This window comes from Vanrija pseudolonga, chromosome 1 (assembly GCF_020906515.1).
Source record: "Vanrija pseudolonga chromosome 1, complete sequence".
NCBI classification, from domain to species: Eukaryota; Fungi; Basidiomycota; class Tremellomycetes; order Trichosporonales; family Trichosporonaceae; genus Vanrija; species Vanrija pseudolonga.
The window spans coordinates 2,886,961-2,911,283 of record NC_085849.1 but is presented as its reverse complement, the minus strand read 5'-3'; the positions used below and the strand labels follow the sequence as shown (position 1 = coordinate 2,911,283).

Genomic DNA, 24,323 nt, shown 5'->3' with positions numbered 1-24,323 from the left:
CGGCAATCTTAATCAGTCGCGTGGCGCCTTGTTTGGCTCGACCTCACCCTCGACACCCGCGACGCCTCTTACATGACTGGCAACATGTATTCGCATTGTGGATCGGATCTGGCAAGACGAAACATGGGGCAAGTGGCGCAGTGTGTAGTGCATCCATTGTACCCACCCGCCATGGCCTATCTGTATACATTGCACACTTCTACTATGGGTATCAAGATGGCATCGGCCTCCCTCGGCGTCCTTCGGCCGCCCGACGCGGCGCCCGCGCTCAGCTCAGGCCATAATACTGGGCGGCATTGGAGCCAAACACGTTCGAGACGGCGTCCTGGTCCTCACCGAGCTCGGAGACACACTTGCGCAGCAGTGCGTACCATGCCGCACCGGTGATGGGGACAATGACCGCCGGGTCGGTAGGTGTGACGGCCGGGTGCGAGCCGAAGACGATGCGGTGGGTACCAAATGTCTCGATAGCGGGGGCGACTGGAAGGTCAACGTGTGGTTAATTATTGATACCCACTGTACATCTTGACAACGCGCTCAACCTCCTTCGTGTCCTCCCACCACTTCCCTGGGCCGGCGACGCGTGTGTCGACGACCGGCGGGAGCGCCTTGAGCACAATGTCTGCATGCAGCGACAGCTGGGATAGCCGTCCGACGTGCACGTTGTACTCTTGCGCCTGGAGGAGCGGGGATGACGGCTTCGTCAGGGGCGGGGGGAGGAGGCCGGCTGACAGCGAGTGAGTTACGCCTTGCTTGCCCACGTACCGAGGAGAATCTTGCGCCGCACGCCTCCCGTCGCCGCGACCTCAGCCTCGACCTTCTCGAACCCCCCATCGGCAGCATTCACCGCCTCGTCCAGCCGGTCCCACTGCGCGTCGGTCAGGGGGACAGAGTTGGCCACGACGAGCTCGGTGTCCGGGATAAAGGCCTGTGCGTCTGTGCCGTCGTCAAAGGACACGGATGTTGCCTTTGCCGTGTGGGACTTGGCTGGCTTGGGGCTGGTGGCGGGGAGCGGGGGGTTTCGCAGCGGCGCATCATGTCCGGGGGACAACGTCGGGAGGAACAAGACGAGACGAGATAGTGGGCAAGAGTCATAACCGAGAGAGAGAGCGCACAGAGTCAGTGAATTTCCTCACCCACTCACTCTCCCACCCTCCCACGCAACTCACCCGTCAGCGGCAGGCGCAACACCCCGCCCGTCAACGTCGACCCCGACGGCGCCCTGCACGACGGGCACGACCTTGACGTCGCCCGCCTTGAGGGCGAGTGGCGACCCGAAGTGGTGTGCGTCGGTGATGTACTCTGGGTGGATGGTGGACGGGGACGGCGGGTGCGAGAGGTTGCCTGGGGGTGGTTGTTAGCGGAGAGCGGAGAGCTGGCTGGCGGCGAGGAGGCTGGCTGGCTCGCGCTCGCCGAGACGCGACGCGTTAACATACCCGGTGACAAGGGACCGCTGGTGAACAGGCTCTTTGGGAGCGGAGGGGGTCGCTTGGGCGGCATGGCTGGTGTGTTCGGGGGTGTGTGTAGTGCTGACTTCTTCAAAGGTGTGTTGGATGTGAATGGGGATGCCTTGCACTGGGCGAAGTGTGGCTGTAATGTGTGGAATGTACAAGTTGTTGAGGATGATGGCGCGGGGAGGGAAGGTGCCAACACGAGGGAGCGAGTTGCGGGAGTGATGTGGTGGCTGATGGCTGAAGGATCCTCGTAGGAAGGAAGGCTTGTTTCGGCTCAAATGGAATACGTCACAATCAAAAGATGAAACGCCCATATTACCACCAAATGGGTCGTCGCACCTCCTTCATGCCCCACTTTGCACCGACATGCATACAATCGATGACGGTTAGTAGTAGTATTATTGGGACAGATATACAACTAATGTGATAGGAGCCAAAACATGCAGCCCAGCTGGCGACAAACAATCACACGCGCTTATCACGCACTAAACGTGATCCACCCAGCTGGCTGCACCTCGATAATCGGAGGCGGCACGCCACGCTCACCCAGCTTGACAAGGTCTGGGCTCAACGACGGTGTGAGATCGTCCACACTGCTGCCGTTACTCGATGTAGTGCAACTAGAGTCCTGCCGACGTTTCATCGGCGGGGCCGGGGCGGGACGGCGACTGCGTGCTGGACCGGCTGGGGTCGTCGAGTTGCTGCGGTCAGGGAGCGAGTGCGTCGAAGCCGCCGACGGCGGTCGCTCGCTCGCACCCGAGACGTCGATGAGCGAGGCGACACGCCCCGGTGCACTTGGGCGCTCGAGGTACGGGGTTGCCTTTGGCGCCGGGAGCGACGCAGCGATCGAGTGCATGGCCATGGCCGAGTCTGGCGAGAGACAGTGGTTGGAGTCGGCGGTCGGGTTTTCATTTGCAGCCTGCAGGCAGCGCTCGACGAGGCGCCTCGTCGTCGAGTTGATGTCGTGAATATGGTCGTTTGAAATTAGTGATTGAAGAATAAGCCGAATCTGAGGACGCTTGTATGGGTCCCGGCGGATCTGAGTGTGGGAGAGGAGGGGGAACAAGACACGGAGGTAGGTGTGACGCAGCGCCTCGTGCTCCTCTGGCAGGTCGACGAGCTCGCGCACAAACACGTCGAGCAGGACGCGCATGTCGTTTGTGAAAAAGTACTCCTGAGTACCTGGGGTCGTGAACAGCAGGTATAGGATCTTGAGGATGAGGAGCTGCAAGCACAGTCCCTCTGGTGTGTTCTCCGCTCGGTTTAACATAAAGATGACGTTTTCGCCAAACGTCTTGCTGCTGCCGAGCCGGCGCATAAGCACCACGAGAACACGGTTGTTCTTTTTCGTGTCCTCGACATCCTCGCCGATCTTGATGCGCGGCGCAGGTGTGACGCTGGCCGAACGGCGGCGCTCGCCTTGGCGCCCCTCCCTGTCCTGTGTGACGGAAAGATTGGTTGCCGACACCGAGGCGGGCGCCGATGCCTGCTTGTTTCGCCGCCGGTCCTTGTGGTCAGGCAGAGTAGACACCATGAACTGCTCATTGAGCGCGACGATCAAGCTGATGACGGCATAGTTGAGCCGCTCGTCCTGCTGGTCTCGCGTCGTCTCGACGAGGTCGAACAGGTGGTCGATGAACGTGTCGTCAAACTGGGCCAGCTCGGTCGGGTCGAGCATCTGTACACGGCATACCTCGTACATGAGCGTTGTAGCCGGTAAGCGCAACCTGCTTTCGATCGGCGGCAGCCCAAGGACATAGTTCTGAAACCCGTGAGCTCGGTGGCACCGACTTTACACAGCCACAAGACTAACCTCTTCATAGTCCAAACCGACAACCTCACCAAGAGTCGGGAGGAGCTTCTGCCACTTGCGATGCGAGCGGAACAGACTTGGGTGCCGCTGTCCGTAGAAGAGGATTATATGGTACCAGATGTACAGCTCGTGGGGATTTGTGTTCTGCAGGTGTTAGGTTGTTGTTGCACCAGCCAAAACTAAAATAGCTCACCTCCTGGGCGTCGCCCATCATGACTCCAACCATACGCTCATAATGGTACTCGAACAGCTCGCTCTCGAGAAGGAATGAAATCGCGCCCTGCATCTCGATCGGTGACTGGAGGTAGATATCTGTGGGAGTCAGCTTGGTCGTGGGTCAGGTACGCGATCGCGACGACCGACGTTGTCGCGTGTCAACGTCGTCGACGTCCCCAACGCGGCCCGCGCCGCTGCTGCTGTTGTGGAGCAGCGTGTGGGGTTCGTCGCGGGGTGGGTCGTAGCTCGCTCGCGTAGGCGCGAGACAACTCACCATGGTATGCGCCGCAGAAGGTGACGAACATGCGGAGCGTGTTGTTGAGCTCCTTGAGCCCACAGCCGTCTGGCAGCGTGAGGATGGCCTCGAGCTCGTTCCAGAACGCTTCCCTGCTGTCGACAGTGTTGTAGTTTGGCGTCTCGGTGCCCTCGTCCGGCTCGGGCGCGACGACGGCGGAGGCAGGGGTCGCAGCGCCGCCTTGGTCGTGCGAGCGCGAGCGGCGCCGGCGGTGGTGGTGGGTGCGGAGCGAGCCAGCGCGCCCGAGCCGCATCGCGAGGTGCAGCGGGCAGTGCTTGGTGTGCTGCTGGGCGTCGGCGCAGCCGCACGCGCCGTGTGCCGACGACGACGACGACGGTGGTTGGTTGCGCGCGGCGGGCATGGCTGGCTGCAGTAGCAGTGATGGACACGAACAGAGATGCCCTGAGATGGGGGGGGGGTTGGAGAGGGGAGGGGCGCCAGTGGTGCGCTGCCTGGTGGTGTGCAGTTGTTGGTGGGTCGGGCTGTATGCTATCTAGAAGTGGAAGAGTACATGGAATGCGTGCGATGCGATGAGCGAGGCGAGGCCAGAGAGAGATTAAGTGTTGCCGAGAGCGAGAGAGTAGTAGATGCTGATGGGTGAGATGTCGAGGGGTGTATTAGAGTTGTCCCGCCCAGGCCGGCCAGCCCAGCCAGCCAGGGTGGGTGTGGTGAGAGCACCAAGCAGTCAGCCAGTGGCAATATGAGGCAAATGACAAACGACAACCCCCCCACTCGGTGCCTGACCATTTCGGTGGTGCAGCACCCCGTCCACCGTCTCTCCCTCTCTGCACCAAGAGCGTGATGCAGCACAGCAACAGGCAGCAGACGCCGACAAGAGCATGCATGCGATCCAGCTATGCGTGACATTTGCGCAGTGCAGTGCCACGCCGCACGCCATGGCGCTCGCTAGCAGCGCTGCTTGCTGCCCACAGCGCGTGCTACCTCGCCCCACCCGGGGCCAAGGCGCAGCTCGCCGACGCCAAGCATTCCCCCCACGCTGCGGTCCTTGACGGTCGGCGCCATAACTCCGCACAACCCAAGATGATGCATATACAACTAACTGCCACTACTCTGCGCTCCGCCGCGTGAGGAGGAACGTCCCCTCGTAACCGTAGAATGGCTCGGGCGTGAGCGTGTCGCGCCAGCGCCCGACCAGCAGGTCGTCGCTCAGCACGTAGCCCCTGTAGATCCACTGGCCGCGCTGGAACGGCGCATACTCCTTGACGAGGTATAGCAGCCCGTCCCACACGCGGACGTGCCCGCTGATGATGAACCGGCCCCATGCCGAGTGCCCCATGCCGGTTACGAGCAGCGCGAGCCCCATGTCCTGTCCGTCCTCGCCTCCGGCCGCGAGCTCGGCAGCGACCTCGGCCTCCGGGACCACCTCGTACCCGTCGAGTGCTTCGAGCTGGCGCGCGAGCGCATCGTCAATGATCGCCGTCTCGGGTGATGTCCCTGGTGGCCGGTTCGCCATTGGGTTCATCGAGAACGCGCGCATGTCCTTGGGGAAGCCAGCGTGCGTCATCGGCCCGCGGAGGGGCAGTCCGCGTCGGCTTCGCGGGCCTGCTGTGGTGCGCTTCGGGCGCACAAGAGTCTCGCGCAGCTTCCATACCTGCGGCTGCTCGCCGTAGGGCCCGCGATAGATTGCCCTGTGGCGGCCAGACAAGATGTCATGGAAGGCCTGAAAGTCGAGGAACGTAAATGTTCCTTCCCAGCACCCGCTGAAGAGCCCACGCCAGGCGGTGAGTGAGCGCCCGCGGCTCCATACGCCGTTGGTGCACGCCCGCAGGCGCTCGAAGTCGGCGTCGTGCACCTCGGACTGGAGCACTGGCCGTGGGCGAGCGCGCAGGTCCGTCTCCTCAATGTCGACCTGGAACTCGGGCAGTGAAGGCGCCGACGCCGAGGACGGGTCGTCTGGGTCCTCTGGTCCGCCAAAGAAGCGGAGCATGGCAGCGTGCGAGAGCAGCGGTGGCGCAATCTCGATCATCTGGCCGTAGTATGGGACGCGGTTGATCCGGTCCTTGGGGTTCTCGTCCATGCTGTATGGGCCCTCTGGCTGGCGGATATGCTGGTGCTCGGTCGGGAGGTCGAGGAGCGTCCATGGGGCAAAGAAGAGCTCGTACTGGTGCGCGGCGAACACGTACGGGCGGAGAGACCGCAATGTAGCAGGGCTGCGGATGGCTTTTCGTCAGCTAGATTCTCGCTTAGGCACGCACTGTACTCGTCCAAGAACCAGCGGATCCACATGGCGAGCGAGTCGACGACCCGCTCAGGCGGGTAGCCGACCTCCTCCTCGTCCTCGAACCCCGTGCTGAGGGTCCGGGCGTGAAACTTGTCGAGCAAGGACACCATGTCGACAGCCGGCCCAGCCGGGAGGGGGGTGACAAGGCGGCGGACATTCTTCCCATCTGCACGTCAGCCTTCTCCTCCCCAGCCCCACCACTCACCGTTCTCAATGAGCATAAGGTAGACGATCCACAGGTCGTTTGGCGACAGGCCGGCTTCGGGGGCCTCAGAGTCACCGCCACCGGGGCCAGCGGCGCCGGCCTTGCCTTTTCCCTTCGGCTCAAATGCCCTCAGCGTGCGCGCAAGTCTCGAGAGGCCGCGGGTACGGGTCCGCAGCTCGGCGGCGAGGTCGCGTGCCGTCGGCTCGCGGCGCACGCGGCGCAGGCGACGTTTTGCCGCCGCCGTGTCGTAGTTGCGCCGAAAGACATCGGCGTACAGGTTTGGATTGGCGGAGGGTGCGAGCGCGCTGTGCACCGCGCTGCAGGTGCACAGGAGGGCGGTGGGCGGCGCGAGGTCGGCCGCGACGAGGAAGGACCCGATGTGGCTTAGGATCTCGGGCGGGAGGAGCGCGAGCCCCGTCGCGGGTGTGGGCGAGCGGAGTGCGCGCGCAGCTGCTGGACCCGGCGTCGTGTCGAGCTCCATGCTGTGCTGTGGTGGGGGGTGCGCTGGCACGGGGGACACAACGACCGCCGTCGACATTTGCGGTGGGGGAGTGGTGCGATGAGTAAGAGGTTCGGCGTCGGTGGCCAGACGAGAGCCTTCCGGCGTCTGTGGGGTCTCCGATGTCGCTTGACTTTCTGTCATCCACTCCGGGTCAGCGGGGTGCATGGGCCGGAAGGTGGCTATTACAAATGACATTAGCAAGGGGATTAGGGCAGGGGCTAATTACTCGAAGGAGTATCCTAATTGTCAAGACAACGCCCTCGCCGCGCCACATGTCGAATGTCCGGAGCGCCGAATTACGCCTACTTGCAAGATTAAAACCGTTTCAATACCTAGCTGGTATCCTCTCTGGCCTCTTTTGGCTAAGATCATGTGTAGTATCTGTTCTTGACATATTGAGCTATGTCACAACCCTACGGGGTTCTAAGCTTAATAAATCTTTCCTCGCCCGAGTCACCTCTATGGCTTGCCACAAGTGATCTCACGATGTCGTTGGCCTTACACTACCGCCTCCTGATGTCAGGGTACTCCCAAATATCTCTTTTGTATTCTTTTGCTATTGCTATTCAGCTTTTGTAATGCCAACCGGGTGTGGCAAAGATGCTACATAAGATGCATGCAACAATTTCCAGTCCATTCACCACTTGCACTTCCGCAAACGCATTCACCTACCAAACCAGAGCGATGCACACACCAATGCTCATGCGGTACCAGTTCTCCAACACCAGACAGAGCCTTGCTAGCATGAAGCATAGCTCACACTGCCCGAGGCTTCTTGCGACAGCAGTCGACCCACGGGTTTATCTGTCAATCGAGGCCACTGATGTCCCACCACGGCATCCACCGTGCCGCACCCCACCCCTCTCTGCACCGCTCATTGTACAATCTACGAGGCAATGCATAGCAGCGCCTATAAGCGACGTGTACCAGATGCCCCTTGCGAGGGTCTAGACGCACATACGCATCCAAAGAAACCTAACAAGGGAGAAAGATTATGGCCAGCATGCAAGTTGGGGAAGTAACAAGATTCGGGTGAGATCGCGCCTGCCAACGCGAGAGATGCGAAAGAGGATATGGGAGGAGAGGGGTAGTAGGGGTGGTGGGGGGTAATGGACACATAGGGTGGGTTTCGTGGGTAAGATGGAAATGGGTCGGAATCGTTCATACATCTCAAACTCTAGCTCGTTCCAACGAATCCGTCTAGCGGTACTCGTTGAACTCGAGAGAGTTGGCCTGGAGCGTCGGTTGCGAGATCATGGCCTTCTGCACAGACCGACGCTGAGGGCGCTGAGACATACGAGGCGAAGTTGGCGACGTGCGAGAGTACATGTCGTCGAAGGGGTTCTGGCTCATGCGAGTAGCGGCCACAGCCGTGCCACCCGCCTGAGTAGTCGCTCCATAGTTCTGGAACCAGGACGTTCCGAACACAGAGTGAACATACGAGGCCTGGGTAGGCGACGTGTCTCCCACACCTGCCTGGTCGGTGTAGAACGACTCGACCTGGCGGTGGCGCATGGCCGGGTAGTTGTCGAGGGGCGAGGCGTAGAACGACGATGGACGGTCGTCAATCTCCGAGGCCGCAATGGACGGGGCACCAGAGTGACGGCGGTCGTCGCTGAAGGGGTTGTCGCCCGAGCGGCCAGAGAACATGGACATGTGCTCGGAGAGGCGCTTGTTAACAGCACGCTCATTTGCACGCTTGACGCGCTTGTAGATCCAGACGACGACGAGAATCCAGAGCAGGCCACCAACACCCACGCAGACACCGATGATGATGTCACGCTTCTTGGAGCTGGCCTTCTTCTGCTCGGCAGAGCTGCCAGCAGGGTTGGACTTGGCGTTAGAGGCGCTGTCAATCGGGTACGTCGAGTCAATCTGGGTAGCGAGCTGTCCAGAGAGACCAGGCTGGTTGTAAAGGGGCGAGGATGGAGTGGCAATGTAGGACTGCAGGGTCGGGTACTGGTCCGAGGGGACGTAACCAATCCACTGCGTGCCAAGAGTCGCGCTGTTACCGTCCCAGCCGACCGGCTCGTAGACCTTGAGACCGTACGTCTTGATAGACGACTGGGTAATGTTCAGGGCGTTCGAGAGCATAACAGGGAACGTGTCGAAGAGCTGGTTCTGGGCGTCGTTGTGGGTGACAACGAAGGTCCACGGGTAGCCGGCTCTGCTCAGGAGAATCGAAACCATCGTGTCGTTCTTAACCGGGTCGTCCGGGTTGCCCGTCGTGTAGTTGGGGTTGTCCTGGACTGGGTTGTTGGGCCTGATGAGCGTAGCAGTGCTGCTTGTGCTGGGAGACGACGCAGGCAGGAGCGGGGCAGTCTGGTTGGGGCTGATGCTGCTGCTAGACGAGGGCTGAGCGGTAGAAGGAGCGACGACAAGAGTGGTCTGCGTAGGAGTGTAGGCATCCGTGTTGACCGACGTGGCGCTCGGCGTGTTGCCTCCGCCGCTGCTGGAAGCACCTCCATCCGATGTCGGCGTCGCCGATTGCTGCGAGGACGCACCAGATCCGGTGGGAGTAGCTGAGCCAGTGGGAGTAGCCGAGCCAGAGCCAGAAACAGGTGGTGCGACCGTGCCGGAAGGCTGCTCAGAAGGTCCCACCGGGGTAGTGGGGCCACCGGAGGCCGAGGCGCTCTCACTTGGGCCAACTGGAGTTGTGGTGGTGGGGACGACAGAGGGAGGAGCAGAGCCCGAAGGCGACTCGGTGGGGCCAACAGGAGTGGTAGGACCAACCGAGCCCGTAGGACCAACCGAGCCCGTAGGACCAACCGAGCCCGAAGGCGTCTCACTGGGCGTTTCGCTGGGACCAACGGGAGTAGTCGTCGTGGGACCAACGGGAGTGGTGGTAGTGGGGCCAGCAGTGCCCGAAGGTGTCTCGCTGGGAGGAACGCTCACAGGGGGGACGCTCGACTCAGGAGGGGCAATAGACGACGACACAACCGGGGTAGTGGGCTCGTTGCTCGGCTCGTTGCTCGGCGCAGGCGTGGTGGTTGGGAGAACGACGGGTGGGGTGGTAGTAGGACCCACTTCTGAAGTCGTGGTAGTAGGACCAGAGGGAACGACCTCAGAGGAAGGCTGCACAACAGGTGGGGTCGAGGTGGGAGCCACCTCCGAAGTGCTAGTAGGGCCACCGGTAGGAGGAGCGGCAGATGGAGTCGTAGTAGGGACACCCTCCGTCGTCGTCGTAGTAGGGGCACCCTCCGTCGTTGTCGTAGTAGTAGGAGGAACATTCGGCGTGGTGGTGATTGAAGGACCCTCCGGCGTGGTGGTGTTTGAAGGACCCTCCGGCGTGGTGGTGATTGAAGGACCCTCCGTTGTCGTGGTCGTAGGAGGGACCTCAACCGTCGTTGTCGTGCTAGGAGGAACAACCACAGTCGTGGTGCTGGAAGCGGGCACCTCGGTCGTCGTGGTGGTAGTAGGGACAACACCGGTGGTGGTAGTCGACGAGGCAGGAGGGACCTCAGTCGTCGTAGTAGTAACCGAGACAGGAGGAACCTCAGTCGTCGTGGTAGTAACCGAGACAGGAGGGACCTCTGTCGTGGTAGTAGTAACAGAGACGGGGGGGACCACAGTAGTAGTAGTCGTGCTGCTGGGTGGCACCTCACTGGTGGTTGTGGTCGTCGAGCTGGGGGGAACCTCGCTAGTGGTGGTAGTGCTGCTGGGGGGAACCTCGCTAGTGGTGGTAGTGCTGCTGGGGGGAACCTCCGTGGTGGTCGTCGTGCTGGCGGGAGGAACGACAGTGGTAGTCGTAGTGCTGCTGGGAGGGACCTCACTCGTCGTCGTAGTAGTCGTGCTGGAGGGGGCCTCGCTCGTCGTCGTCGTCGTGCTGCTGGGAGGAACAACAGTGGTCGTGGACGAAACGGAGGGAGGAACCGCAGTGGTCGACGATGTGGTCGTTGTCGACGAAGGCTCAACGCTCGAGGATTGAGCGTTGGTGGAGGATGAAGGAACTGGCTCGGATGAACGCTCAACCGAAGAGGAAGACGACTCCGAGGAGCTCGATGGCGCGGCCAAGGAGCTGGAGGCCGAGGAGCTTCCCTCCGACGATGACGACGGGGCCGGGGTCACCGAAGAAGACGACGACGAAGACTGCTCCGAAGACGAAGACGAGGCCGGAGCAGAAGACGACGAGGGCTGCTCCGAGGAGGAAGCCGACGACGAAGCCGACGACGAGGCCGACGACGAGGCCGACGACGAGGACTCGGACGAGGTGGAAGCCGACGACGAAGCCGAAGCCGACGACGAGGACGAGGGCTGCTCCGATGAAGAGGAAGCCGAAACCGACGAGGACGACGAGGGCTGCTCCGACGAGGAGGAAGCCGAAGTCGACGATGAAGACGACGATGGCTGCTCCGAGGACGACGAAGCAGACGACGAGGACGACGAGGGTTGCTCCGAGGACGACGAAGCAGACGACGAAGCCGACGAAGAAGCCGACGACGACGAAGACGACGCCGACTCGGAAGCCGACGACGAGGACGACGCTGACGACGACTCAGACGACGACGAGGGCGCCGACGACGACGAAGCAGGGGCCGACGAAGAAGAGCTCGACTCAGATGCAGACGACGAAGCTGACGAGGATCCCGAAGCCGACGAAGATGACGACTCAGACGAGGTCGAGCTGCTGCTAGGAGCAGCAGACGACTCGGAGCTCGACGACGAGGACGACGAAGAACTCGACGAGTTGTCAGTAGTAGGCTCCGAGTGCTCAGACGACGACTGAGTTGACGAGCTAGATGACTGCGGCGAGGGAGCGGCAGTCGACGAGTCAGACGAGGGAGCAGCGCCAGACGACGAGGGTTCGCTCGACGTCGAAGAAGCCTCCGAGGTCGTCGAGGGAACTGTCGAGGTCGTGGGACTGGCGGTAGGCGCATGCGACTGGGTGGTAGGCGCAACGCTAACACCGGCGCTCAAACCAGCCGAGATGCCAGAGGGCGACAGAGAAATGCCACCACTAGCACCAGCGCTGACGCCGGGAAGCTGGACGCCTCCCTCACCACCGGCACCGTCAGGTCCTACACCAACACTGCCTCCAATCTGAGCGCCACCGGGGGCAGAGGTTGAGGGCTGAACAGGCAGGGTCTCGGAGCGCGAGTCGAGCGAAGTCTCGTGAGTAGTCGTCGACGTGGTGTGCTCCTCAGACGTGGTAGTCGCCTCGTGAGACGAAGATGTGGTGGGAGGGGCCTCATTGGAAGTCGAGGAAGATGACTCGGCAGCCTGAGTGGGAGCCTGAGTAGGAGAGTGCGAGGAAGATGCAGGGGGCTCGGGTGAGGGCTCCTGCTGCTGAGTCGTTGTGGACTCGGGGGAAGGGGAGGGTTTCTCCGTGGTTGTAGTGGTGTGTGAGGAAGATTGCTGCTGCTCGTTGGCCGCCGGCTCTTGGGACTGCCCTTGAGCAGGTGGAGGGTTGTTGACCTCCACAAGCGACGGTTCTCCAGTGCCACCGACAACATTTCCTGCACAACGGTTAGTAGTGTCCCAAATTCGAGGTGTGTTGCTGCGGCTGCACGGATCGCGTTCCGAACGGCGCAGAACGAGAGTGCACATACCTTGTCTGGGTGCGACAGGCTGGCGGACCTTGCGCAAACGACCCTTCTGGAGCGAACGCGGAGTGGCTGGGTGAGCATCAACGCTTGCCAACTGAGCGATGATGACGAGGAGGACGAGGAGGGCGGCAAGCATGCGGCTGTTGCCGCCCCTCGCTAGGCGGCCGTTGCCGTAACGCATGTTGCGGTCCAGTCTAGAGTTTTGGTGGTTCACGGGAGCTATTGTTACGCGTGTTGGCTGTGCGTGAAGAGTGGATGTGTGATGGGATCTAACAAGACTGTGATCGCAGCAGCAGCAACATCAACGAGCGTCCAAGATGTGGTGGTTGACCCTCTTAGATGATGGCGCTTGCAAAGTGAGATGCAAGAGCAAGTCGAAAGGGCCAAACAGAGAGCGAGTGTTGGTGGTGTTTTTGAGAACGCAGGTAGTCCGTGTCAAAGCAACAGGATTATCGGATGGAGAATGTCGTCGAACTGCGCGTGAATAGGGAGAGTGCTCAAACGAGGATCCGAGGGGTGAAGGCGATGGCAGGCGTCAAGGAAGGAACCGGCGAAAACAAACGTGAAAGGTCGACGGACGAAGGGGGATCGAGCGGCGAGGGAAGGGGGAGTTGGGGGGGTGAGGTCGAGCTGCGATGGGCGAGTGTCGACAGAGGGCGAAGGGTTGTTGAACGAGCGTGAGGTGCTGACTAGCAGTGCACAAAAGTCGATTCGAGGTGTGGGGTACGTCGAGAAGAGAGGGGGGAGGGAGGAAGGTGGTAGTGCTCGAAAGGGGAGGGAGATGGAGGAGGAGGAGGAGAGAGAGAGGACGACGACGACCAAGGCGAGTTTGGCAACGACCAACAGACTGATGGTTGTGTGTGTCTGTGTGGTGTGTGCGTGCAGTGGGCGCTGATGGCCTTCCGGGCTCCTGGCCTCGTCGTCGGTGCGTGGGTGGGTGGTGTGTGGTTTGGGGGTCCTGGCGTGTCCTTAGTGATGGTGGGTAGGTGGGTTAGCCCGAGGGGGGGAAGGAAGGGGAGGGGAGGGAAGGGAGGAAGGGGAGAGGGAGAGAGGGGGGGGGGCGTCCGGAGGGGGCGGCGGCGGCGGCGGCGGCACGCGGGCGGGGCGGGCGGGGCTTGACGAGCAAAGTGACTGTGAGGTGTGCAGTGTGTGGTGTGGTTTGTGTGTGTGTGTGGGTGTAGTGTCGTTGGTGGGGGGCCGTAGGTTGTGCACGTCGAGTACTGCCCGCCGTTGCTGACCCAAACTTGGCCTCCAGGGCACAAGCGAATGAAGGAAAGGGGCGTTTTGCAAGGCCCAAGCGGCAGCCACGACTAGTACAAGCAAAGGCAGACGCGCGGCAGGAAGGCGGGGGGCGGGCGGCAGTGGGCGGGGCGGGGCGGGTCGACGGCAACACAGGAGAAAAAATAGGAGTCCACAGGGACAAGTGTTGCGGATGATCGGTACGATGCTGCGTGCGTCCCGTGCGACTGACTGGGCACAGTGGCAGCAGCAGCAGCAGTGCTCATGCACGTCGTCGCGGTCGTCGTCAACTCCAACCGACGACGCACAGTGACCAGAGCAGCAAGGGAAGGCGAGCAAAGGGCGAGCACACTCTCAAACCAGGGATCGCGAGAATCTGAGGTGGTCGGTCGGTGGCCAGTGCGCGCGGCGGCGGCAGCTGAGCTGCGGGTGGTGGTGGGCGGCGACGAAAAGGGTAGCAAGGCATCAGAGCAGAGGAAAACAGCAAGGACGGTCTCGTCTGTCCGGCACGGCACCAGGCACCGGGTTGTGAGGGCACGAGGGTGTTGAGCCGGGTGTGCGGCACACGGCCAGCGTCCTCTCTGCCTGTAGGTTGTAATTAAGCTTGCCCGTCGTGTTGGCCTCGCCAGCAGAGCCATCCCATACAAGACGACGACGACTACGACGCACCATTTTGTCGAGAACGCAGCCGGCGGGGAGGCTAAAAGTGAGGGAAGGCAGGGGGCATGCTGGCTGGTGCTGGACCCTAGAGTTTGGAATTGACCCTGACTTCCCGCTTCAAGACAAGACTAAGGCAGCAGACCAGCAGCAGCACGGCAGCGCCGCCCAAAGTGATGGGTGGCTCGTGCGTGCATGTGTCTTTCCCTGTGCCGACTCTGGCTGCTGGTGGTGACTTTTCCCTGACTTGTACGTTAGCGTGACAGTCTGCGTAAGTGTGCGCCAGGTCAGTCGCGTCGTCGTCGTCGTCGCCGCCGCCGTCGCCGTCGTCTAGCCACAAAGTCACTGTGCATCATCTCTCGGCGGCCCGCGCTTCATCTCACCCCTTGGCGCAGGTCGCAACCGCGCCCACCGCCCCCGCCCGAGTGGAATCACGACCCGCCGGAAAGGACGTATTACGCTCCGCCGAGTTTCGAGGCTGCCACCCTGTCGCCCTGTCGGATGGGTCGCGTCGCGCGCGTCACGTTGTCGCGGCCACACTCGTGTTGCCTTTTCCCCTGGCTGCCTTCCCCCCCCCCTACATGCACCTGCGATTGCAATCCTCATGACGCGTGTGCTCGCTCGCGCGCGCGCGCGCGTGCCCATGATCACCGCGATGTGCAGGGGTAAAAAGATGCGAGCCTTATTTACCTACAAAGAGTTCTGGTCGCTGCGTTGCGGAGTGTGGTGGAGCATGGTCGTCGTCTCGAGGCAAAGGTCGCGAATAACGACCACCCCACCCCGGCTTGCCCACCACGCTCACAGCCGCCGGAATGCCACAAGTCGCAACCTAATTACCCAAGGGTTGCACCCCCTCCCTTGTTAATTGTCACTCAACCGCGCACAGCTGGGACGTAATAGGCCGTTGTAAGCCCCCGCTTGCACACCGCGTTTAGGACCGTTCCGTTAGGACACTCGAAAAAAAATACTCTTGACCTATCGACCAAGGCCTGGGCCACACCACTGTTTACTCGTTTTGGGAAGCGTGTCGCACCCGCGGGGCGGGGTCTGCACGCGTCGTCCAAAGGTACGGCCACTGTTCGTCATCCTGAACTCATTCCTGGCCCAGCTGCGAGTTCTGGTCCGCCAGAAAAGAAAATAAACATGTGTGTACATGGCCATCGCCGTGCAACTGTGCAGCCCGAATGCCACTTTCATTATAGCGTCGAGTGTATAGGGGCGGGTGGTGCTTGCTGCCGAAGAGCGAGCGCAGCCAGCGCAGCCAGCGCAGCGAGTGCGGAATTGGTATGCCCGCGACACAATGCGAGCCAGAAGTGCACCTGGCCCATCGAGCAAGGTTTGCCCGCTATCAGTGACGGTGGCGCCGTCTGGCGCGTAGTCTGGCCGGGTAACGTTGTCCATCCGCCCTCCCTCAGTGGCGCATACCTTTGCGTGTTCTTCGCGCGTTTCCAATGCCAAGGAAGCGCCTAGGCGGGTATTGGGGCCGTGTGCGGGCCGTTAGGCCCACGCCACACCCCAGTCACGGCGGCTTCGGCCACCACCACCACTACCACCACCACTGGCGCATGTCTTTGTTTTCCCAAGCGCGCCGTGCCGTGGCTTATGCTGAGGCCGCGGCGCAGGTGTGGCGTAATGGGGTCTCTTTTGTGCGGGATCGACATCAAGAGGGGAGAGGGGGATGCGGACGGAGCTGCCAGTCCCTCGCTGCCGTCATTGCCACTTTGCCGGCTGCACCACCCTGGTCCTCTTGGGTACCCTCGCCCACCCACCCACAACCGAGGTGGTGCCAAAAAAATGGGGACGACGGATGGTGGATGCAGAACACCCAGCACCCAGATCGCGCTGTCACGATCCGAGCCAAACCAAACATGCCGGCCCGTCGTCGAGACGGCACGGCACAGGAACCAGACTGGAACTGGGATTGGTGTCCATCACGTCCATCACGAGAGGCCGGAAATACCTTGACGACTGGCACCCCGGTTTCGCTAGGCACTATTTGTGGTGGCCAGGCAACCTGCCTGCCTGCCTGCTTGCCTGCCTGCCTGCCTGCTTGCCTGCCTACCTGCCTGCCTGCCACTGGTCGCCTCGTCCGGCCACTAGGAACGTCGCGCCTTCTACGTGCCAGCTGGCCAGGCTGCATACTACAAACGTTGCACGGGAGCATGTTTGCTGCTCGTGTGTGTGGCAAAAAGACCAGCTGACCATTTGTGGCTCCATCGGCATCAGCCCGTGTCACCATGTCAACGGTGCTACCTTCCCGAGGATTGCGCATGTTCCTTGTTGGCGTGGGATCTGCGCTGTTCACTACTGGTGTCGTGCTAGGTGGGCGGAGGGCGATGGTTCCCAACGATGGAGCCGGTTCCCATGTTCATGGCAGTGTGGCTGGATTTGACCCACTCGTCACCATGACCAAGCTGGTGACTACCTCCCGTGCATGGAGCAACCATGCAACCACCATCCCGTGCATCGGCGTCGCCATCGCTGGTTGCTTTGCGGGAGCGTGATCGCGGCAAGGCAAGTGCATCTCATCTGCCGTGCCATAGCCGTGTGGCACCACAGCAGCCTTGGGTGCTTGGCACGGTGCGGTCGGCCCTCTGGCGTGCAGTAGCTTGTGCGGTGCAGCACGCGATCTGCCCGAAGAGCGGGCTAGTTGATCCGAGTGGGCTTGTTGACCGAGATGTCGGCAGCGGAGGTAGGCTGCCATCGAGCGGACGAGGTGGGCGAGATACTCACCGAGGGGAGAGAGTGCGATCAGCCGGTCTGGTGCCACTTCCGCCTGCGCACAGAGGCCCGTGCTCGGCGAGAGCGACATGTATTCGCCACACAGGACACCGTACTGGCGAGAAGGAGAAGACAATTCACGCCGGTGGGTGCGAGCCGCGCGCCAGTGCCACCAGCAAACCGTGACTACCTCACAGCACACCGCCACGAGCACGAGGAGCGAGCGGTGCGACTGCTTAACCATGCACCACGCCTCCACGGCACCCATCCACCGCCCAGTCCCCATAATCAGATTTCCCTCGGTCCGCAGCACGCTCCCCCTGCTCTGTAATGCATCCATTAACACCAGACGATGCCAGAAAGCAGCTGAATACACAGTGGCACGTCTGACTAAGTGCGGGTGCACGGATCGTTCTCCTGCTTACCTAAGCGGACACAATCTCTCAATGACGACATTCCTCACCTTGGCAGCTAAAGAACAACCCAGATGGCAAACATTCTCTGCATCTCTCAACTCTTCTCTCACTCACAACTCGAAGCAACATGGCTCCCTCTCACAACATCGTCGAGATCGGCTCGACAGCCGGTGAGCAGACTGACTCATGACCTCAACTGACCCGCAGCGCTCGACCAGATCATCAAGAACCTCGCAAAAGACCAGCTCCTCGTCCTTGGTAAGCTGGGGGTTGTCGTCCAGTTGAACTGAAGCTAACGCCACCAGACTTCCACGCTGTGTGGTGCGGCCCGTGCCATGCCATCGCACCCGTGTTCCAGCAGCTTGCGGACAAGTTCCCCCACGTCAAGTTTGCCGTGAGTGCAGCTGTCGATTCTCTTGAGGGAAGAAGCTGACCGTCCAGAAAATCGATGTCGACGCTCAGCAGGAGCTCGCGCAGCGGTACCGCATCAGCGCGATGCCCACGTTCAAGTTCATCAAGAACGGCACCCCTGTGGACGAGGTACGTGTGGAGAAGAGGACACGGACACAGACACGGACACTGACGCCCTCAGCTCCGCGGCGCTTCTCCTCCCCAGCTGCAGGCCAAGGTCGCCCAGCACGCTGGCTCGCCCCCTGCCCCCAAGCCCAAGCCCGCGCCTGTGGTTCCCACTGGACCTGTCGAGGTCTCGCTGCACCACCTCGTGAAGGCGGACGGCCTCAAGGGCCTGGGTGAGGCGGCTGACCACCCCCTGTCGTCGATTATCGGCCCCAACTCGGGCCCTAAGGGCAACAGCTACGTTGAGTCGGCCACTGACCCCAAGCTGCTTCTCGTGATCCCAGTAAGTGTCAAAACGCGAAGATGTACCCATCTGACCCCACAGTTCTCCAAGCCCGTGCAGCAGATCAACGCCGTCACCTTCTTCGCCGTCGTCGCCGACTACCAGGCACCCAAGACGGTCAAGCTGTTCGCCAACCCTTCCGCCAGCCTGGACCTCGCGTCAGCCGACTCGACCCCCGCGACACACGAGCTCAGCTTGTCGTCCGCCGATATCCGTGGCAACCGCATCGAGCTGCCGTCGGCCAAGTTCAAGAACGTCTCGACTGTCGCCGTGTACATCCAGGACAACCAGGAGGGCGAGGAGACGACGCGCCTCGACTCTGTCGAGTTCTTTGGCATTGAGAACTGAGGCAGCGGTTGAGGCAACGGGCGCTAGCGCAGTGACGACGTATTCTGGAAGGACTTTTGGGGCGAGGCGAAGGGCGGCCATCTCCGGTGTCCTTATTCGGATTTGCCGATCCCCCCGCACGTGGCCAGCCATCAGGTAAGGCCTGAAGGCCAAAACAAGACGACAGCCACTCGGCGTGCCAAACACATAATGCTTGGCGAAGCGCGTGTGTGTTGTCGGTGCAATGTATGATATGTAGAAGTGCATGCGACGAGTAGTGGTGCTTACGAATACTTGTTGGGGATACTGGGCGCCGAAAGTTGGAATAGCAAAGGGTTGTAATGTTGTCTTGTCCAATGGACGGCTGCGTGTATGACGACATGCTACATTGGAATCTAATCATTACTCACGGTGGCAACTCGTCCGTGATTCCAAACCTGGACACATTGTCGTCGCCGCTTTACGGCCCACTCAACAAGCAAGCCATCAGCCACCTCGAGGGCAGGTGCGACTGTTGCATCTGCTCTTATCTGATCTTCTACTACTGCTCTACACTCGCTCAACCTCGGCGGCGGCACCCACCACCACCAGCAACTCGCCCGGCGTCGTCGCATACCAGCCACCCACGTTGTTGACGCCGCCGCAGGCGCACTCGTCACCCACCGCCAGTCAGCCATCTCCACCAACCACCAACAACAGCCCACTCCCTCAACCCCCTCCCCTCCAGGACACCACTTCAACAGATGGTGTTCAAGTTCCAGTCGTACGGCGCCGTCGTCGTCCCGCCGATCGACGCGCGCCTGTTCGTCGCGGACGACAACGACTCGGGCATCGTCCACTACGACTCGAGCATTGCGTCCGACACCGAGTCGGAGGAGGAGCGCGAGCTCACCGCCGTCGAGCGAGTAGAGTACGAGCGCGGCCTGCTCACCTGGGACCGGGCGAAGGACTGGCGCTTCTGGGTCCGGTGGGAGTGGTTCGGGTGGTATGTCCTGCTCGGCGTCATCGTGCTCGGCGTGGCCCTCGTCGCCGTCTTCCACCAGGATGTGAGTGTGCTCGCGTGCGCGTGCGCTTACTAGCTCCAGATTGTCCGTACCCTCCTCCCCTTTGCACGGCGCCTCAGAGCGCTCAAGGCTGGTTGGCTCATACCCCTTGCCCTCATCGTGCTGCTCTCCTTCCCACCATTGTTCGGTAATGGTGCGTAGCACATCTGGCGAAGCTGACGACGCCCAGACATTGTACTTATCCTCTGCGGCGTGGTCTGGGGCGTCAAGGGCGGCTTCGCCATCGGCGCAGCCGGCACGATCATCGGCGAACTGGGCGCCTTCACGTGGGTGTTGTGGGGAGCTCCAGAAGCTGACGCCGGCAGCATGTTCCGCACATGTCTCCGCACCCGTGCACGCCGCTTCGCTCGCAAGAGTCTCAACTATGCGTGTCTAGCACGCGTAGTGGACGAGGGTGGCATATTCGTCGCTTGGGTAGTGCGCATGAGCGTCATCCCCACGCACATGTCGACGGTGGGTGGCCGTAGCCCGAACTAGACTGACGATCAGGCCATCTTTGCCGTTTGTGGACTAGACGTGTGTACCGTGTCGTAGCTTCGCTGACCCCCAGACGTGGCAGTTCTTTGTGGCGCTGGTGCTGTCTCTTCCAAAGCAGGTCAGTTGCTCCTCAGACCTTTCCTTGAGATCCCAGCTGACACCTGCAGTTCATCGCCGTCTATGGTGAGCACGTTTGCTACCGAGTGGCATAGTGGCGTATGTACTGACACAGCCGCGCGCCTCTCCTAGTTGGATGTAAGTCGCCTCCCTGCGACAACGCTGACCCCAGACGTTGTCATGAACAAGAACTCGCGACCAGAGTCCAAGATCATCTCGGACGTCGTGTAAGCTGCCTCCCCCGTCATCTCGGGTGGCCCAGCTGACCATGCCCCAGCCTCGTGCTCACCATCTGCGTGGCGCTCTTCGCCGTGTGGTTCGTCCACCGCCAGATGCTGCGCGTGCGCAAGCGCGTCTTCCTTGAAATCCGGGAAGACCTCCGGCGCAAGGGCTTCCGCGAGCCGCCGCCGCCTGACGAGAGCAGCTTCAGTACCCCCGCTTAAGGTTCACCACTGCATGGTCACCATCATCTTGTGTACTAGATACACTCTGTATGTAACAGTTACAGCTCTTGGGCAGGCGGGGCGGTTGTGGGTGTCGGTATCGGGGCTGTGATATCGCTGCGGGCAACCAGTGTGTGGCGGGGCACTGCTGGCTGCGTTGGCGGACAGCCGTGGGCGGCAGCCTCGTCGGGTCCGGCGTCGCTGGCGTGTCCATTCCATAGATTCGGTGGCGCCTAGGTCCCTGCGGTGGTGGTTCACGCTTGCAGGCACAGAGGCTGAGACGCACGCGCTGCGGTGGCCTGCGTGCGGCCTCGCGCAGGGCCGGGGCATGCACGGCGCCGGGGAGATGTGATGTGGCGGAGAGGAGTAGCCGCCTCGTATGAGGCGCACCCACCGCCAGCCAAACGCTTCGCTCTTCTCTATACCAATCCCACTCTCCCTGTACTGCCGATAGTGACTGTTTAGATGCGTAATGGACAGGAGAGGGGACACTGCGGTCTTGTGCTGGCGAAGAAACGCCACATACGAACACATAAATATCGACCGTGCCACTGACAAGGATGTGCACGAGGGCACTGCCACCACTCCCAGCTAGGTGACTCTGCCGCGTTGAGTCGCGACATTCTACACCTCCTTCTTCGATTTAAGCCCGACAAAGGGGGGTATGAACACTCATGGCTCACTGGTCGTGACTGGTGACCGAGGCAGCTGCCACTGGTTCCAGTCGGAGACTCTTCGAACACACCCAACCAACCGCCACGCACACCAGGCTCTAACCTATACATATGCAATCTAGTCTAGTCCCCAGCCCCGCGCTACTCCCCACGCGCATTACGCACAAAGTCGCGCCGCACGTCGTCCGCGACGCCGAGCTTGCGCCCACGGGTAACATGACTCAGATGCCCCGTCTCGGCATAGCTCTCCACGACGCCGGTCCACCCGCCCACGCCGCCAGACGCGGCGGGGTCATGCCGGACGCGCACGCGTGTGATGCACGTGTTGTAGCACGTCGCGCCCATGTCCACCCCCGGCGCGGGGGGGAAGGCAAACTCGCGGACGAGGACGTGTGCCAGCGCGGAGAGGTACGCGCCGTGGCTGACGACGAGGACGGCGCGGTCGGGGATCGGCGTCGACGCGGCACTCGACGACGGGGTGGAGCCGTGTTCTCCCGGGGCATGGGACGCAAGGAACTCTTTAAACCATGCTGCGACGCGCGCGCGGAAGCTGCGGTGGGTTAGTGGGGGCGACGGCGAGCTGTGCAACCGGCCGGTGACGCCGGCCGACTCACTCGGCACTAGCCTCCGTGTCCGACGGCACGCCGTGACCGCGCACCCAGCGCGTGCCCTCCAGGCTGCCGAGCGAGCGCTCCATCAGCCCCGGGTGCGTCTGGAGTTCCAGGTTGGGGTGTTTGGCGAGGACGATCTCTGCGGTCTGGCGAGTCAGTGGCGGAAGTCGAGCGAGCACGAGGAGCTGGCTTTCGCCTGGCCGGGCGCCGTACGCCGCACCGCGCCGTCCAACCCACCTCCTTTGCCCTCGACAAAATCGACGAATGCGCCTCGACGAACGGCACATGCGCCACGGCCTCAGCGAGCACACGCGCCTCTGTCCGCCCGGCGTCGTTGAGCGGCACGTCCATGTGGCCTTGGATGATGCCCTCGGCGTTGCTGCGGTGTCAGCTGAAGTGTGCGGTACAGCGCCCAGCTCACTAGTCGGTCTGGCCGTGGCGCACAAAGTATATCAACATGGTGGGGGCGTGTATGGGAGGGTGTAGAGTCTCGAAGTGGTCAACCACGGTGCCGACTCGATGTGGATCTACAAAGTGGAGGTCGGACCCGCGCCACTGACGGCGGAGGTGGGATTAATAATGTTAAAGTGGCACAAGATAATGCCAAAAGAGTGACCTTGGGCTCTGGTGGCAGTCGTCGCCCGTGGTCGCCCATCGTGCCAGCTCGCGTCGCGCCAGCCAGAGTGCCTCCGCGCCGTGTCATTTGCCCTGACTTGGTCGTCACTCACCAACGTGCTCGTAGGCGACACTTTGGCGGAAATCTCGAAATCGCACCCAAATCGCACCTCGACTCCACCCACACCACCACCAACAACACACCGCAAAAATGTCGTCCGTCACTCCCATCGTCGTGTCCATCGGCAACCCCCTCGTGCGTGCTGTCGCTGCCCCCGCCCCCCCTCAGCCCGCTAACCCCCGCCCAGCTCGACATCACCGTCCCCGTCGCCGACGGCCCCAAGTACCTCGAGAAGTACGGCCTCAAGGCCAACGACGCCATCCTCGCCGAGGACAAGCACCTCCCCATCTACCAGGAGATTGTCAAGAACCCCGGCGTCACGTACGTCGCTGGCGGCGCTGCCCAGAACGCCGCCCGCGGTGCTTCGGTAAGTGATGTGAGGCAGGGCAGTGTCGGAGCACCCAGGGTGCCCCGGGGGCTCGTGCTGCATGCTGGGGAAGCACAACAGGATCACGCCGTGCTCTCTGTGTAATGCCGCAACTGGCGAAGTACACATCGCTGCATGTGTAGGCCTGCATGGGCTTCGTTTTCGCCCAGGGCTACCACGTTCCCGACTGCTCCGCTGCCACTCGGCTCGCTCCGCTCGCCCGCTGACGGTGTCCCCAGTACCTCCTCCCCGCCGGCTCGGTCGCCTACATTGGCTCGGTCGGCGACGATGACCTCGCCAAGACCCTCACCGACGTCAACACCAAGGAGGGTGTCGTCTCCAAGTACCAGGTCCAGGCTGCCCCCGCGCAGACTGGTGCTTGCGCCGTCATCCTCTCCAACCACGACCGCTCGCTCGTGACCACCCTCCGTGCCGCCGAGCAGTTCACCAAGGACCACCTCGCCAAGCCCGAGGTCGCTGCCACCCTCGCTGGCGCCAAGCTCATCTACATTGAGGGCTACTTCCTCACCCACGGCATCGAGTCGGCCCTGGAGGTCGCCAAGCACGCCTCGGCCACCGGCCGCACCGTCGTCCTCAACCTCTCGGCCCCCTTCATCCCCCAGTTCTTCAAGGTCCAGCTCGAGGACCTCCTCCCCCACGTCGACATCCTCATCGGCAACGAGTCCGAGGCTGCCGCCTACGCCGAGGCTGCCGGCCTTGGCGACGCCTCGCTCGAGCAGATCGCCACCACCCTCGCCGGCTTCTCCAAGTCGAACGCCTCGCGCCCCCGTCTCGTCGTTGTCACCCAGGGTGCCGACTCGACCCTCGTCGCCTCGTCGTCGCCCTCGGCCTCGCCCGCCAACCTCTCGCCCACCGACGCCAACCCCAAGACGTACCCCGTCCCCAAGCTCGCCGCCGACAAGATCATCGACACCAACGGTGCCGGTGACATGTTCGCTGGTGGTCTCCTCGGCGCCCTTGCCCTCGGCAAGTCGCTCGACGTTGCCATCGAGACCGGCCACAAGCTCGGCCAGATCTGCGTCGGCCAGAACGGTGCCACCCTCGAGTTCCCCAAGGTCCAGATCTTCTAAGCAGGTCATAGCTGTCTAGGTCTCAGGTTCCCCAGGTCCCTCGCTGGCCTCAACGGCCGCACACCAACCCCAAATACCCTCACCCACATACCCCCCAAACCAAAGCCTGAAAGGCCTGTAACCTATTCCCCCATAGACCAGAGGGATGCATCATTTCAACAGTGCCAAGGGCGGTGGGCTCACTAGAGGTGCCTGCCACACATAGACTCGTGCCAAGAATTAAACAGCACTATTCGGCAACACGAGCCCTC

The 24,323-nt window shown here is 61.9% G+C and overlaps 7 protein-coding genes across 7 annotated transcripts; 4 read left to right on the top strand and 3 right to left on the bottom strand.

Moving 5' to 3' along the window:
• Positions 1–192: 192 nt before the first annotated feature.
• dip1 lies at positions 193–4,351 on the bottom strand. Its single transcript, XM_062767578.1, has 8 exons — positions 3,758–4,351; positions 3,461–3,579; positions 3,268–3,411; positions 2,211–3,216; positions 1,170–1,344; positions 766–998; positions 518–727; positions 193–480 (listed from the first exon to the last, which is right to left on the bottom strand). The coding sequence occupies exons 1-8, from the start codon at positions 4,137–4,139 to the stop codon at positions 269–271; spliced, it is 2,481 nt and encodes an 826-aa protein (XP_062623562.1). The 5' UTR covers positions 4,140–4,351; the 3' UTR covers positions 193–268.
• Positions 4,352–4,808: 457 nt separating this feature from the next.
• Positions 4,809–6,775, bottom strand: LOC62_01G001105 (uncharacterized protein). Its single transcript, XM_062767577.1, has 3 exons — positions 6,226–6,775; positions 5,995–6,186; positions 4,809–5,959 (listed from the first exon to the last, which is right to left on the bottom strand). Exons 1-3 carry the CDS (start codon positions 6,761–6,763, stop codon positions 4,845–4,847), a joined length of 1,845 nt encoding a protein of 614 aa, XP_062623561.1. The 5' UTR covers positions 6,764–6,775; the 3' UTR covers positions 4,809–4,844.
• Positions 6,776–7,927: 1,152 nt separating this feature from the next.
• Positions 7,928–8,917, bottom strand: LOC62_01G001104 (uncharacterized protein; the record flags this gene model as incomplete). The annotated part of the gene is made up of 1 exon (XM_062767576.1): positions 7,928–8,917. The coding sequence occupies one exon, from the start codon at positions 8,915–8,917 to the stop codon at positions 7,928–7,930; it is 990 nt and encodes a 329-aa protein (XP_062623560.1).
• Positions 8,918–10,614: 1,697 nt separating this feature from the next.
• Positions 10,615–11,453, top strand: LOC62_01G001103 (uncharacterized protein; the record flags this gene model as incomplete). Its single annotated transcript, XM_062767575.1, has 2 exons — positions 10,615–10,657; positions 10,705–11,453. 2 exons carry the CDS (start codon positions 10,615–10,617, stop codon positions 11,451–11,453), a joined length of 792 nt encoding a protein of 263 aa, XP_062623559.1.
• Positions 11,454–17,409: 5,956 nt separating this feature from the next.
• txl1 (Thioredoxin-like protein 1) lies at positions 17,410–18,785 on the top strand. Its single transcript, XM_062767574.1, has 6 exons — positions 17,410–17,476; positions 17,514–17,564; positions 17,612–17,700; positions 17,748–17,846; positions 17,899–18,165; positions 18,208–18,785. Exons 1-6 carry the CDS (start codon positions 17,434–17,436, stop codon positions 18,511–18,513), a joined length of 855 nt encoding a protein of 284 aa, XP_062623558.1. The 5' UTR covers positions 17,410–17,433; the 3' UTR covers positions 18,514–18,785.
• A 203-nt stretch (positions 18,786–18,988) lies between these two features.
• Positions 18,989–20,660, top strand: TVP38_6 (Golgi apparatus membrane protein TVP38). The gene is made up of 9 exons (XM_062767573.1): positions 18,989–19,538; positions 19,578–19,689; positions 19,726–19,822; positions 19,862–20,009; positions 20,046–20,072; positions 20,107–20,151; positions 20,201–20,216; positions 20,323–20,377; positions 20,428–20,660. Exons 1-9 carry the CDS (start codon positions 19,236–19,238, stop codon positions 20,591–20,593), a joined length of 969 nt encoding a protein of 322 aa, XP_062623557.1. The 5' UTR covers positions 18,989–19,235; the 3' UTR covers positions 20,594–20,660.
• Positions 20,661–22,624: 1,964 nt separating this feature from the next.
• Positions 22,625–24,233, top strand: ADK (Adenosine kinase). Its single transcript, XM_062767572.1, has 3 exons — positions 22,625–22,749; positions 22,802–22,981; positions 23,221–24,233. Exons 1-3 carry the CDS (start codon positions 22,705–22,707, stop codon positions 24,070–24,072), a joined length of 1,077 nt encoding a protein of 358 aa, XP_062623556.1. The 5' UTR covers positions 22,625–22,704; the 3' UTR covers positions 24,073–24,233.
• Positions 24,234–24,323: the final 90 nt, after the last annotated feature.